This window comes from Liolophura sinensis, chromosome 11 (assembly GCF_032854445.1).
Source record: "Liolophura sinensis isolate JHLJ2023 chromosome 11, CUHK_Ljap_v2, whole genome shotgun sequence".
Classification (NCBI taxonomy): domain Eukaryota; kingdom Metazoa; phylum Mollusca; class Polyplacophora; order Chitonida; family Chitonidae; genus Liolophura; species Liolophura sinensis.
In genome coordinates, this window is record NC_088305.1 from 25,993,275 (window position 1) to 26,009,371 (window position 16,097).

General features: G+C 39.2%; 1 protein-coding gene across 1 annotated transcript; it reads left to right on the plus strand.

Annotated features, from left to right (window-relative positions):
* The first annotated feature begins 13,129 nt into the window (after positions 1 to 13,129).
* On the plus strand, positions 13,130 to 15,819 carry LOC135478248 (serine-enriched protein-like). The gene is made up of 4 exons (XM_064758520.1): positions 13,130 to 13,356; positions 13,976 to 14,157; positions 14,396 to 14,553; positions 15,310 to 15,819. The coding sequence occupies exons 1-4, from the start codon at positions 13,130 to 13,132 to the stop codon at positions 15,817 to 15,819; spliced, it is 1,077 nt and encodes a 358-aa protein (XP_064614590.1).
* Positions 15,820 to 16,097: the final 278 nt, after the last annotated feature.

A 16,097-nucleotide genomic window follows, 5' to 3' on the forward strand; every position in this document is an offset into this window, starting at 1 on the left:
TCAAAACAATATCCATTTCTTGATATTTAAAATTTGAGGAATATAATTAATGAATAATTTGGATTTAACGATTAAAATTTGATGCGCGTATATTAGAAAAGAAGTTTATTTAATCTTTGATCCATAGGGATATGAACATTGAAATCTAGGAATTAAGAGGATGCTTAGATCAAAAGGATTTTTTGAAAGTATGTCTTGGACTCAAGGACAAATCTTTAATTTTCAAAGCATCGCTCCGTGATGCGGGTATGACTCCGAGGGTATATCAGCAGTGCTGGTTATAGACGATACGTGTCACTATCGGTTTCTGGTCTCCGGGGTTTGTGCAACTTTGCGGCATCAGAGTGATCATACATGCATTATGACTGCTATGCTACACACCGCGACCAGCATTGATCAGTATTTCTTCACGTGAGTGAAGTTAGCTATTCAACGGGGACAAGTCATTATTTCTACAAATTATATATTAGGCTATATCTCCTCTAATACTGCACATATAGACATCATACTTGGTTTATTAATGACACTTAATACGGGTTATCACGTCATGCTAATAATTCCCAATTCTGACACAAGAGGGCGCTTCTGTGATTAGCAATCTCAATAGCAGTATATTAATGACACTTAATGCGGGCTATCACCTTATGTCAATCATTTTCGATTCTGACTCAAGAGGGCACTTCGCGAATTGCAGTCTGAATCAGTCTGGCCCATATATGCATTAATACTTCACCTATAGACATCATACTTAGTCCATTAATGACACTTAATGTGGGCTATCACGTCATGCATATAACTGCCGATTCTGACGGCAGGGGGCGCTTCTGTGAATAGCATTCTGAATAGCAGGTTTACCCATATATCCAGGCACCATACTTGGTACATTATTGACACGCAAAGCGGGCTCTCCTATGGGGGGGGGGGGGGGCTTCTGTGATTTGCAGTCTGAATAGCAGCCCTCCGATATTTCCATTATTGCTGCACATAAAGACATCATACTTGGTTTATTAATGACACTTAATACGGGTTATCACGTCATGCTAATAATTCCCAATTCTGACACAAGAGGACGCTTCTGTGATTAGCAATCTCAATAGCAGTCTGAGAACTATCTCCATTAATGCTGCACATACAGACATCATACTTGGTACATTAATGACACTTAATCCGGTCTATCACATGATGCCAAAAATGCCCGATTGTGACCCCAGGGACCGCTTCTGTGAATAGCAGCCCGGTCCATATTTACCTCAACACTGCACGTACAAAGATGATACTCGATACATTATTGACACTTAAAGCATGTTATCACGTAATGCCAATTCACAAGTAATTACCGATTCTGACACCAGGGGGCGATTCCGCGAATTGCAGTCTGAATAGCGGTCTGGCCCATATATCCATTAATACTGCACCTACAGACATCATACCTGGTAACATTAATTACACTTCATGCGGGCTATCACGTGATGCGAGTAATTTCCGATTATGACACCAGGAGGCGCTGTTGTGAATAGCATCCTTAACAGCAGTCTGGCCCATGCCTCGACTAATACTGCATCTACAGACATCATACTCGGTACAATAATGACACTTAATGCGGGTTATGAAATCATGCATATAATTTCCGATTTTGACAGCAAGGGGTGCTTCTGTGAATAGCCGTCTGAATAGCATTACGAGCCCTATCTCCATTAACACTGCACCTAAAGACATCATATTTGATAAAAGAATGACATGTATAGCGGGCTATCACGTGATGCCAATAATTCCTGATTCTGGCAGCAGGGGGCGCTTATATGAATAGCAGTTTAGTGGTGTAAGCTATTCAGCGTGGTGTCACATACGACATACTGATAAAGGGTTGAAATGATTTAAAGCTCAGTAAATAGTTGAATTAAAACCTCAGTTTGACATCATATGACAAGCCCGTTGATGGCGTATTGCACGACTTTTAAAGTAGGCTGTAATAACCAAATAAAATGTATGTGTGTCTGTAATATTATTTTCATATCAAATTATTTACTTTTTGTAGGAAATAAATGATTTGTAGGGTTTGTGAAGTGATGTTTGTGTATGAAGTCTGAGGTCTCTATGTCTATGGCGTAAAGCGCCAATGGCGGTTTATAGATAAGTTAACAGTTGGGCTACTAGTAGCTGCTGATTTTGACGCCACCTGGTGACGGATGTCAAGATTCTTGGCCCCAATTTTTAAAATTTGGAAAGTTGTGTTTAATTATCAGGTTTGAACAATATGTATCTGTAACACATTGGTGACAGCAAGGGGCCAATTGGTTAAGTCATTAAAACCTGCAAATAGTTCTGTTAACAGCCTAGTTAACAACTTAGTCTGACGTTAGCAGTCATTTGACGTCAAAACATTTCACGCCATTATGTATTGGTTAAGGCGTAAACGCCGGTTAAAAGATCCATTAACAGTTCTGTAAAGACTTCAACAGGACATCATCCTAAAGATTATTGGTAAAGGCGTTAAAGCTAGTTGACAGAAGAGTTCAGAAGAGTTGATATAAAAAGACTGTCTTCATTGGCGTCGGAAGTTGAGGATACTGACGTGTAACGAAATATATACTATTTTATCTGTAACACTGTTCATAATAAAAAAATATATTTTCTGTCAGGCAATAATGGCTTGTAGGGCTTTTCAAGTTGTATTCGGTACATAGGAAGATCTGCCAGAAACATGCGGAAGGTCGTTGGTTTCCCCCGGGCTCTGCCAGGTTTCTACCCACCATGATGCTGGCCGCCGTCGTATTAGTGAAATATTCTTGAGTACTGCGTAAAACACCAATCAAATAAATAAATAAATAAATCAAGTTGTGTTCGCGTGTTCACAATTCGGTAAACATTTCAGTGTGACCTGACAAATTAGGGTATATTAGTTCAGGCGTCACAGCGAATAATCAGTCAACAATTTAGTATGACGTCACCTAACGTCGGACGTTAAAGATTTCTCAATGAATTTTTTTTAGATTGGCAAAGTGGTGTTAGAGAACGAATTAGAACCTGTGTGTATCTGTAACATATTATTGTTCAATTAAAATACACTTTCTATAGAATAAAAAATAATAGGTACCTTTTTAAATAGGTTACAAGGGGACAGAATTACTACTTGGCTCACAGTGGATATAGAGTTTCCTGGTTTAATTCACCTAGCCCTCATCACTCTTGAACAAATCTTGCATGCCTAATATTTATGTCAAGTCCGGTATAGCCAATGAGAAAATCGGGGATTCTAACACGAGGATATGGGTCAGATTGCTATTCAGACTGCTATTTACAGAAGCGCCCCCTAGTGTCTGAATCGAGAATTATTGACATCACGTGAGAGCCCGCATTAAGTGTCATTAATGTACCAAGTATGATGTCTGTAGGTTCAGTATTAATGGAGAAATGCACCAGACTGCTAATCAGACGGCTATTCACAGAAGCGTCTCCTGGTGTTAGAATCGAAAATTATTGGCATCACCTGATAGCCCGCATTAAGTGTCAACGATGTACCCAGTATGTATAATGTCTTCAGGTGCAATATTAATGGACATACAGGCCAGACTGTTATTCAGACTGCTATTCACAGAAGCTTCCCCCTCCGTCAGAATACGGAATTATATGCATCACGGGATAGCCCGCATTAAGTGTCATTATTGTACTAAGTATGATGTCTGTGGGTGAAGTATTAATAGAGATATGGGTCAGACTGCTATTAAGAATGATATTCATAGAAGCGCCAGAATTGGGAATTATTGACATCACGTGATAGCCCGCCCTAAGCGTCATTAATGTACCAAATGTGATGTGAGTAGGTGCAGTAATAATGGAGATATAGCCCAATACTTAATTTATAGAAATAATGACTTGTCCCCGTTGACTCGCTAACCGCTAACCGCGAACCACGGTCAAAGTTATTCGTCAAGACATTGCCAACTACGTGTTGTTAATACAATTTAGGGGGAACTCCACTAACATCCGCAGATTGGTGATAAAAATAATATATTTTTTATCAAAAAGGTGCTGTCCGGTATTTGCTTTTCAAGCTTATCTGAACTACTCATGTGGAAGAGTGCATTTCTTCCTTGAGACTTTGTGATTCATTTTTTCTCAGTTTGACGTTGTTCTCTATTGGCAGCATCAGCAATAACATCTACAGGGATTGCAACAACCACGACGGCAATAACCACGACGGCAATAACCACGACCGAAACAACCACGACAGGAACATCAGTTGCAACCCTCCCTGCTTCCCCGGCCAGGAGTAAGTAGCTATTTTTGCATAATTAACATAAGAATCCACCGTGGATGCTCTCATTCGATTGTCTCAATAACGTTTTGGTTTTCCCCTTGTAATCCCCTCCTTGATGTTGTCACTGGCTCTGTCTATCTCGCTGGATGCGACAGACACTTGGCTACGTACACTCAAAATTCGTATCCAGCAACCAATGGTTAAAGACCTGGAAGGTAACGGGATTTGTGAGACACAGCACGTGTTTACGTCACAAATATAGCTGACCAAACAGCAATCCGATCAGACAAATAAATGAGTAAATAAATATTTTGGAAAGAACAGAAACAACTCACACATGACGCTTCCCAGTTCTGATTGGTTTTCCGCCGCTTGACCTGCAGGGAGACGTTTTCATGTTTTTGTATGTAAACAAGTTTTGAAAACTTTGGTAATACATTCCCTTTGGGCGCAATTCATACGAAAGGAAGAGAATCACTGATGTTTTACTGATGTTGTTGTATTTGAAACGTTAAAGTTGTCCGCAACCAGACTTTGCTGAACGCTATGCCGTGTTTTGCAGAATAATGTGTGACTGAAGATCGTCCCAATGCTTTTTTGGTTAAACGAGCGGGCTTTCTTTCCACCCAGCGAGGGAAAACGGGTCATGCGCACTCGACACATCTGTCTTACACGTTTATCAGCGTCGAAACCGACCATGCCAAGATCATGTTAAAACTGAAACCAGCAAACAACTAGGTGTTCTATATATCGACAATTTATTTATTTCTTTTTTGCTCTTGCAGACGGAACATCAAGTTCTGCATTTCGAGAGTTATACTTGCGCAAATTTACAGATGAATATCTTGGCACTTTACGGATCACCTGGCCTGTGAAGAGTATACTGGAATGCGGAGCAAAATGCATTAATGACACAAGTTGTAGAGGAGTCCGTGTCGTGTTACATCGAGGACTTTGTGCTCTACTGCGTCCTTCCCAAGTGAGGAGCACATGCCCTACAGATGCCGAGTGTTACCAAGTAGTCGCTTCGTCCAACCCTGTATAGGCGCCGCACTTAATGGCATTTTAAAGTAAAGCTAACCTTTCAAACAAGCAGCATGTGCTATACATCATTTCTGTTTTCACGACGTATGTGTTTAATGTTAATGACAACTGTCACCTCTTGAGAGATACATGTATGGAAAAATAACAAGGTTTACAGAGGCAGTCAAACTATCTGGAAAGCTGAAAATTTTACAAATGATAACAGAAACTCTATCGATTCAGCGATTAAATAATAGGCATTCGGCTATGCTATAACATCAGAGGCACACATTTTTCGCCCATACCGTGTTGTAGAATGGAACAATTTTTTTTTCACAGTCAATGTAGAAGAAGAATTGACGTCAAAAACAACTATACGTACGCGTTGTTAAAGGTTATCGAGGAACAGCCATTTTGAGGTAAAATAGGCATAACAAAAATTAGTGACGAAACAACAACAAAAGCTACCTACGTTCGTCGAACTCTTAACCGATAGCACAAAGATTTCCACTTCCTGTTCGTGTCGATAAAAGCACACCAACCTTGTTCACTGCTCTGCTTATTGCTGTTTTCAAATTTTGTGTCAAGGAATGAACTGAATCGTTACACTTGCTTTTAAAACAAGGGAATACTCATTTATAAGAGACGCTCAGTGATTGGCTGAAAATCCTCTGGCGGAAGTATAACGCACGAAGTGTCATTGGCTGTCGACATGGTAGACTTCTGGACACTTTCACATATACAGTCAAACAAAGCAGATTAGGAAGCCAGTGTGGAAAATTAACCTTATTGGCTGCACAGGACTTAACGAAATATTGAAGGGATTATCAGTGTCAGCCAATATAACATAAAATTCGAAATACTTGATTTGCTATTATTTATTTAATTTATTGATCGTTTACGCCGCACTCAAGAATATTTCATTTATACAATGGAGGCCAGCATTATGGTGAGAGGAAGTCAGGCAGAGCCCGGAGGTAACCCACAACCATGGGCAAGTTGGTGGAAAACATTTCCAAGTAAGGTGGGAGACGAATCCAGCATGAGCTGGACTTGGACTCACAGCAAACGCATTGGTGAGAGGCTCGTGGGTCATTGTGCCGCACTGGCACTCTATCCATGCTAACCACTTCGCCCATGGAGATCCAACTTGGATGCCACAGATTCTCTTTGTATGGCCAACAGAGTATAGTCTACATTTTCATGATATTCATGTATTGTCATGAAAATGTGTATTAAACGTGATTTCAACGCAACATTTTAAGTAATTCTAAGCCAGAGTGAGTTCTAACTCACTGTATTTTTATTCTGCTAAGCCTTGGCCCCAGCGGTTGTGTAATTTCCCAGTGTTTAGACATTAATATGAACAATCAGAACGGCACCCTTACTCAGATAAACCGACAAGATCCAGAATTTCACATGTTTTGCAGCTGTCTCACGCTCTGGTTTTAGTGTTAATAAGGTGTGGTCTTTTATATTGACTACAAAGTAAAAGTTTGACATTTTACTCATTGACGCATTTTTTGGTTTGGCATTTGACTCACTGATTAGCAGATTGGGTTTGGCATTTGACTCATTGATTTTTGCTTTGCATTTCTGCATGGCTAGCAAAGTTCGGCATTTGACTCATTGGTATTTTCTTTGCATTTCCACATGGCTAATAAGTTTGGCATTTGACTCATTGATATTTGCTTTGTATTACTACATGACTAGAAAAGTTTAGCATTTGACTTATTCATTTTTGCTTTGCATATCTGCATAACTAGGAAAGTGAAGGTTTGGGAATTGACATATTGCATGACCAAGGTTGTGAATGGTCAGAATATTAAGATATTGACATTTTACTCACCGAATATTAGTATACTTTTGAGCACAGCTGTCAAAGAAATTATATTATCACATTGAAACTTTGACATTTGACTCGGTTCTTGCTGAGCATTTGTACATTGCCAAAAGTTGTCTGGTAGGAAGTTTATGGAAATAATTTTTGTAATGAGAATGAGATACTTATTAGTTCTCATAACGTGTCCACTTATAGCTGTGACATGATTAGCAAAATCGATGTGAATCTCCCCCTTTGTTTGTCCATTTAGTGTGTTGTTAGGGCAACACACCTATCTCAATTCTTAAAAGTGGAGACAAAGTTACGAATGAACTTTTTAATACTAGAAATGAACACTGGTGGCGTTAGATATGTGACTCCCAGAATGATGTATAAAGACAGAACGGAAATGTTTTTATTCCACGGTGACAACATTATTCTCATTAGCAAAGTGCCCAAGTGTATGTTTGTACACAGATAGACACATTGCCTAAGTCGACAAAATAAAGCTGTTAGCCAGGGAATCCGTACAACTCTACCCTGTCTATCATCTTGACTGCTAAGTACCACTCAAAGCTCTAGCAGTCGGTCTGGTAACAAAAATCCTTCCTTACAGGTTCCCTACCACTACTGCTACGAAGAAAGATTGAAGCCCGTATTTCCTGTTGACGCCCTGTAGAGTTTAACTATCCTGTCACATGAAGACCAGCCTTTGGTGCGCACTTACGAAGGTGGCAAATTATTACTTGCAGGTCACGTGATCAAACGTCATCTCCAAAAGACTTATGACGAAATGACACGGACACTTTCTAAGTCAATAAAGTCAATCAATTCAGACACGTATAACATGTAAGGGTAGCTTTTTTTCAAGTTAAAAAGTAATTTTTGCAAAGAATATAAATAAGTAAATTCAATAGCTGCACAAAGACAAGAATAGTTATTTTGGTAATCTCTACATGGAAACGTGGCGCACTGCATATATCTGCAAAAGCTATACAAATATCAAAAACGTTTTAAAAGTTATTATAAAACGCAGACTATCATAAGCAGCTTTGTGTCAGTTTATATTCTTGGCATATAATCTTACACATTTTACAGTTCTATCCCATGATGTCATGTTTCAATATTTACTCGAAAAAATACTGTTCAAGATGTCCACGAAAGAAGTAAAATGAGCCCATTAAAATTAATGTCTGTGTTGTTTTTCTTTTTCAGTGTGCTTTAGATGGAAATTTTCAGTAAATGCGTTTTATCAGTGTGTTTTATTTAGAGAAAGGTTATTTGATTTCTTTGTTTTAATTTGTTTGCTTGTGGAATACATGATGACCCTTTCAATTGTCTGAATCTCAAATATCTCACCTTGACCCATCGAACTCACTAAAAACAAAGACTCTTTATTTAACAGTTTTTATAATCAGACCGAGTGCTATAACGTAAGGCAATTTATAGAGCCCTCGACAGCATTTCCTGCCAACACCCTGGTGGCGTGCTGGTTGCGTATGCCTTCCCGCGGCGCGCTGTTTAGCCTGTAGTGTTATCTTAAAAGGCGACAAATTATCACCTGATTATATTGATATAATGGTTTACTAAAGTTAGATGTAACTGTATACATATATGACTGGTTTAATGTTCGTTGCACTAAAGATAAGGAAAGTGAGAAAGACATCTTTTTTCATTTTACCACCTCATATTAAATCGGGAGATTGTGTTTCCTCTCAGGAAAAACTGTCTTCATAGCTAGAAAACAATAGCAAAATCAAGGTGTAAATTTATGGTATTGTAATACACCCAAGAGCCCTACATATAGCGTATATATGCTTTACCACTTCAGTGGCCTAGTGGTAAGAGCGTCCGCCTAAAAGTCGGGAGACTTGGAACCTAACCAAACCAGTATAATGTAACTGGGTGGGGTGTCATGTCTGGTCTCTATTCGATATGATAATTCATTGGCTGCAGCACTTTGGCGGAATGGACTCGCCCTGCCACAGGAGACACATTGTATGTGCACACACCTAATTACTCCTCTTAATCATATGGCTGACACATTATTAGGTACGATGTTAAAGCCCAAGCATTCATTCAAAGTGGGGAGACCTGGGATCAAACCTGGGTCGGGTCATACAAAAGGCTTTATAAATGGTACTTGTTGCTGCCTCGCTTGGCGCTAAGCACTGAGAGGTTAGAGCAAGGAAACAAGACCGGTTGGTCCGATGTCAGAATGATGTGACTGGATGGGGTGTCGTGTCTGGTGTCTTCGAATGAAATCATCATCACAGACTTGGGACCTGATACTTGACGGCACGGACTCCCCCTGCCACAGTATGACACAATAAATGTGTACACACACCTAATTACTCCTCGTCATCAATATGACTGAAAAATGCTTAGATACGACATAAAACCCCAAACATACGTACTGTTGCTTTGAAGCATTTGATAACTCCTGTGTAAAATGTGATGATTTCAATCAACACCAGGATTTATTAATTTTGGTTTGTTGACGATACTCCATCAAATGCCTTCCCACTTGTTGGTAAATATGGAAAGTTAACCGTGTCATAGTTTTATCCTATTCCTCTTCACCCTGGACCAGAGGCTCAACTCGCGCCCATGTTTGTTACATCAGCATCGTATTTTTATGAGCAGTTACAATCCAAGCGCGATCAAGACGGTATTAGAATTCGATATGGGAATTATGAAGGTAACATGCTGAGAATATCGACTGTCTTCCCTGCATCACTGGAAACTCATGTCACCTATTCCCTCTCATATGTGACCTTCTTTCTTAACTATTTACATAATTATTTCTTGCACATTCCTATATCGACATTTTACAATACGATTACTTTGCATGTTTGTACTGATGTTTTACATGTGGGTTGTTTTGAAATCATTCACTGCCCCTCTATTAAAATAAAGACTTGCAGCATAGAGTGTAAAACCAAGAGCAGCTGTGCAGGTGTGATAACTGGCAAATTGTCACACGCGACCGGTGAAACATGGCCTTTTGTCTATGGGCCTCTGTTAGGGTTTTACTCTAAAAAAATGCGAGTTTCAGCTCGGACTCGGCGGTTAAATTAAAACGAGAAGTACACGATAAAGATGCATGCAAACTGCAAACATGTCACTGTAAACTCTTGACAGCAAAGGTCAGTTCAACTTTTTGTAAGAGAAGTTATTTTTGAACAACATCATATTTTCATTTTCCATCAGAATCTTGCTTTCATGTATGTCCACATAATATATTTGCAAAAAAACAGCTTTGAAAATTACATGCCTGGAGTTATCTTTTTCTGCTCACTGTATTTATTTACTGAGGGAAATCCTTGTCCGTTAGAGGATCTACATTGATTAGGCATATACTAAAGTTATGACTGAAACAGTAGGGGCGGGGGCTCTGTGGCTCAGTCGGTTAGCGCGCTAGCGCAGCGTTATGACCCGGGAAGCCTCTTACCAATGCGGTCGCTGTTAATTTAAGTCCAGCTCATGCTGGCTTCCGCTCCGGCCGTATGTGGGAAGGTCTGGCACAGCCTGCGGTTGGTCGTGGGTTTCCCCCTGCTATGCCCGGTTTCCTCCCACCATAATGCTGGCCGCCGTCGTATAAGTGAAATATCCTTGAGTACGGCATAAAACACCAAATCAAATAAATAAATAAACAGTAAGGTGACACACAAAATATTACAGACTAACTTATCTAATATTTGTATAATAAGACATGAAATTGGGCAAGCCATGTTTATATCTACATTATATTATACAGAATAAAAAAAAAATAAAAACCTTCTCAACTTTCTACATCTTAGTGTATCTACATATATGATACATCTTATATTTTGTATCTATGTTGTCGTTTGAAATGTTTATTAACCTCTTTTTTGGGGATGAATTAGTCGTAAATTGTAGTGTGAAGTGACTGCATTGGAAAATGTAATGCATCAGTGGATGAGCTTTCTAACCTGTGTAACCCATAATGAGCAACACTTATCCAGGAGAAATTGTTTTGTTCAAAAATTTCTTTAATCTGTTTAGAAGCTTTTTTACCACTTGATTACCCCACAGAAACAACCATTCGGTATGTTACAGATATAAGTATTAATTAAAATCAATGGAATAGGTGGCTTTACACACAGAAAACATTTCTTGTTTTTGGCTTGTGGAAGACGACGCGTTTGGTGAATGACTCAGCTTGAAACAACTTGTCTGCAGGAGAAAACTCTTTATATCAACAGCCTCCATGGTTAAGGAGAGTGTTGCGCATTAAAACAGGCTAGAGCTTACGGCGGCAGCATTTCCTGTCAACAACCAGACGCTGTGTTTTGTTAAATACATCTTCTCCGCGGTGTTGTGATCAGTTTGTGGCGTGAACTTAAAATGGCGGCAAATTAACACCAAATCACCTGAAAAAAAGAGAAAAGATTCACAATGGGGGTTGAGCCGTCGCAGCTTAAGCTGTAGAGACTTTAATGGTGGATTATAGTACACTAACATTTACAAATACAAATGTAAGAGGTGTATCGATATTTTTGAAATATCGACCGCAATGACCTAAACATTGTATTGTTTTCTTACATTTTTATTTATTTATTTGCTTTGCTTGCTTCTGTATCATTTAATCGTTTCTTGCTCTGAAGATACGTGGGGCATTTAGAAAGATCACTAGTTTAATTTTTTCATATTCTCTCTTGAATTATTGAAACTATTGTCTAATCACTGATAAACATAATATATTGCGTTTTACTGCATATACTCCACTATTATAAAAATAAACCAACAAGGCCTTATAACAATGACTAGAACAACATCACAACATGATAAAAAGTAAAAAAAACAAACAACTATACTAAAATTTTTCAGATCTGAGTTCGGACAATTTTGCTGTTTCGCGAAAATGTAGCTGACCAGGAAACCCTCTATTTCTGCCTTGAGGCACAGTATCGTTTACTACGCTCTCTCAGGTTTTCTGCCTGAGTACAAAATAAAAAATAATCGTTTTTTCCGAAAAGAATGTTCTGATGACTACGCTTGAGGTAGGAAGACTCGATATGCAGAATGTTAATGAACAACAACAAAACGTTTTATGGAACAAGAGTTTTCTTAAAAGCACCATGTTACAAATTAATACAAATTACAGTTTAAATCCGCATTTCCTGTCAACACCCTGATGATCTTGTTGTTGTATTCTCATCACACCGCGTGCTGTGATGATCAGCTCATGGTGAGAACTTCAAATGACCGCGAATTAGCGCCTACGCGTCACGTGGCGAGATTACGGCTTCCGATTGGCGGCTAACCTGTCGTAATAACGCGAGACTTAAATCTCCATGTCAGCCTTTCGCACGCGTCGACAATGGCGGATTATCCGCGGTCGCTGATAACAAAAAGCACAAGCTGACGTTCTCATGGCGCATTGCTCAGGTGACGGGAGGTCGTCTGATGAGCATGGCGTGAAATTGAGCTGAGAAGATCTAGGGACCTATAAATCATGTTCACCGAACAGTACAAGCCACTCCATTTCATCCCTCCAGAGAGCTATCACTTCCAACTTCGAACGCAAGTTGTAACTATAATTCTGCCTATACGGTGTTTATAAAAAAAATGGCGCCTTCAGATTCCAAAGAATTTCTCTGTCTCAGCGTATCTTCTGAAGACCTCGAAATCTGCTCCCCTATTAATCTCGCATCAGGTAAATATTGCCTATCTTTCTTTTTAAGAATTTTTGCTTATTATAGACACAAAATAGTTTTGGTTGTAATTAACAGTATTAAAATCTGTTGTTCTGTTCAGAAGTAGACCTAACTCACAACTCTTATCTATTCGAATGCTTACTCCGTGGAAAAAGAAACGGTTATGGCTCATTTAGAAAATATAGTCTCTGGTGTCATGTATTGTAAAACTTGAAAACAATATATAACGTTTTGGAGTGGGTAGTCCCAAATTGCTGACTTATTGTCAGTCAGATTTTTTCCTGACATATCTTAAATCTTCCTTCCAGAATCCTCACTTGACTTGAGACATTTACGAACAACATGCCTGCCTCAAATTGGGCTGAAGCAGATAGTGTTCGGGAAAGTTCGGACGACATCTCGGAAACAGCCGATTCTCTCAAAGCTTTGGATTTTAAGGACAGAACAGCTCTAGGCGGAGATCTTCGATTTATCCTGACAATACCGAAACTGTGCGATGTGAAGTTCGTAGTAGGTCGGCGGAAATTCCCAATGTATGGTGTAAAGGCAATTCTGGCATCTCGCAGCAGGTAAGTTAATAATCACTTTGCAACAACACAGAATGGACGTCATGGCACAGTTACATGTGCTTATTAACTCGTGTTTAATGGAGAAAAAAAAATGAAAGAAATGAAATAAAATTGATACAATCGTTATCAGCTACACTACTTAAAACCGAAAAGAAGACATGTTTACTTTTGTAAAAGAAAGTTTGAATCTAAGTCATGTGTTATGCTTGAATACTTATTTACTTATATTGGCGCCCAATTCACAGGGCATTCGCAGGGCACGACAATTTTGGTTATAGGTCACTCACGTCTTTGAACACCAAGGATGAAAATTTGATTCACAATCTGCGCCTCAGAATTCAAATATGTAAATGCATTCAATTCAGTTCAAGAGATTTTTTTTTCATTTCACAATATACTTTCGTTTAGTGAAGCAGATAATGTATTTTAATACTGGTTATATGCCCGCATATCAAAGAACATGTATGCGGAGTTCTTACAATATCTTTTTTTTCAAAACACAACAATCAGAAAACAGTGTCAACGTCTGGAATTGGAAACCTAGATTTTATGTAATGCCTTCTCTGTTTCAACAGGGTGTTCTTCGACATGATTGATGCTATGCAAAATACGGACTCAGCACTGAAGTGGAAAGGGCGGACATGGCTAATATCTCAGATAAGAAACTGACGAAGAAGGATGACAGGAACAGCAGTGCTCCGCTTGTCCTAGAAATCCCGGATTTTGAACCAAGCATCTTTCGTCATGTCCTCACATTCACTCACACTGGTGACATCAACGTCAGTTTTGATGACGTCATAGGTGTGCATATATTTTTTACTCTTTATGTATTAATATACATTAAAAGACTACTCTTGCAATGGTCGAAACACCTTCAGTGTTTTTATTATGGCATTCGACGGCATGTACACATAGACAGTATCAAGATGGGCACTCCATAAGTGTGCAGAAAAAAATATCCAACCCCTCAGGCTTTATTACGTCGTCGACCATTATATCTTAAGTTCACTCACTCGATTCTGTCATTGTTTTTTTCTAGGTGTTATGAACGCTGCCGATGTGTATGGATTAGATGGATTACGCTCCGCTTGTCTGGATTTTGCCCGACAATTTGTCACGCAAGACGCCGTCCTTAGCCTACTGGCGTCAACAGAACCTTATCGCTGCTACAAGTGGACTAAACTCATTACCTTAGAGGTGGGTGTCACGTTGTTTTACTTTAAATGTACCTTGACTGAGATATAGAAAACAAAATACAAGATGGCTTCTTCTGTATACATCACCGATAGAGGCAATTTGTAGGTTTCGGAACATAAAAGTGAGAATCAGATAAACAAGACCTCTGATGTCCTGTAAGTCAAATATTTTTGAGAAGGATGGAACTCCTGTCGAATAAAAAGTTGTTAAATCAGTCCAATGAACTAGTAGTTCTAGTTGATATGCGTTTCTCAAAATTATAATTATAGTATAATTGGGTCTAAGTTTGATTTATTACGTTAAACGTCATTACCTAGTTTGGCTTTGTAATATTAGGTCTTTAGCCTCATGAAACAGGAAATATTCCTGTCGTCCTTTGCCATTATTTCGTTGAAGCAGCTTTACCGAAGGCATTTGCACAAATGGGTTTTGTGTCGGTCCACACATTACACATTTCTCAGCACCTTGCGTGTATTTTGTGACTGTATTGGGTGTCATGTTTGGTGTCTTTGTTATGACTTGGCTCGCCATGACAATATCGTCACAGTGACGTTATTCCATTGGTTATGAATTTTTCACAGTTCCATAAATATGTTACTATCGAGGTGGTGTGATATATATGGAGAGGTGGTGCAATATGACTGTAATAGTTTTGAAAACCGGAAGGAAACGGGTCTGTTCACATAAATCCTAGTCATTGTCAGTCATGTGTATCCTAGCTTTCATTGTGTTTCCCTGTTTTTTTCTGATCGGCAGATTTTGAAGTTCATATGCGACAAGGCACAAGACGTTCTACGGCATGCCGATTTCCAGAAGCTTTCCCTGCAGTCTGCCATACTGGTTTTGAGTAAACCCGAACTACGCGCGACAGAAGAGGTGAAGTGGAACGCTGTCCTTCGATGGTCAGTTTATAACGGAGGCGATATGTCTAATAAAGAACTCTGCGACGTCCTTCTAAAGCTATCCTCAGGAATCAACTTTTGTGATATTTCCCTTAGAGTCCTGAAGAAAGAAGTTCGACCTCTGGAATTTCTTCCTGATGACGTCATCAACAAGGCCATCTACCATCAGAGAAGCCCAAGACTCATCATAGGCCAGGACAAGGCTCCTGCAACCAGTCAAAAGAGACGACACAGAAGGTCCCCAACTCATAGTAAAGAAGTTGTTATGACCGCTAACTTCTTCCACATGCAACCTTTAGCCTCGTCAACCTTTGATTCTTCCAGAGATTTTTCTGATAGTGTAGAATGTGTGGATTCTTTGTGAATATTTCTTGGATAGAATTTTAAAACTTAACAGTGCTTTAGCAGCAAAGTGCCAGTTATCGTAGAAATAAAATGTTGTACATATGCATAACTGTTCTTTCTTATTGTGAAAATACGAGACTTATTGGACAGTTGCATGATATTAGCATCATTCGTTTGTTTCTATAGTCATTGCTCATGGACGATGTTTCTACAATCTGTCCGAGCCGCCTAGGTTCATGAGTGGACGAGCGGTTATTTTGTGTAGAGTTTTGCAGCTGTGATAAATATTGCTTATTT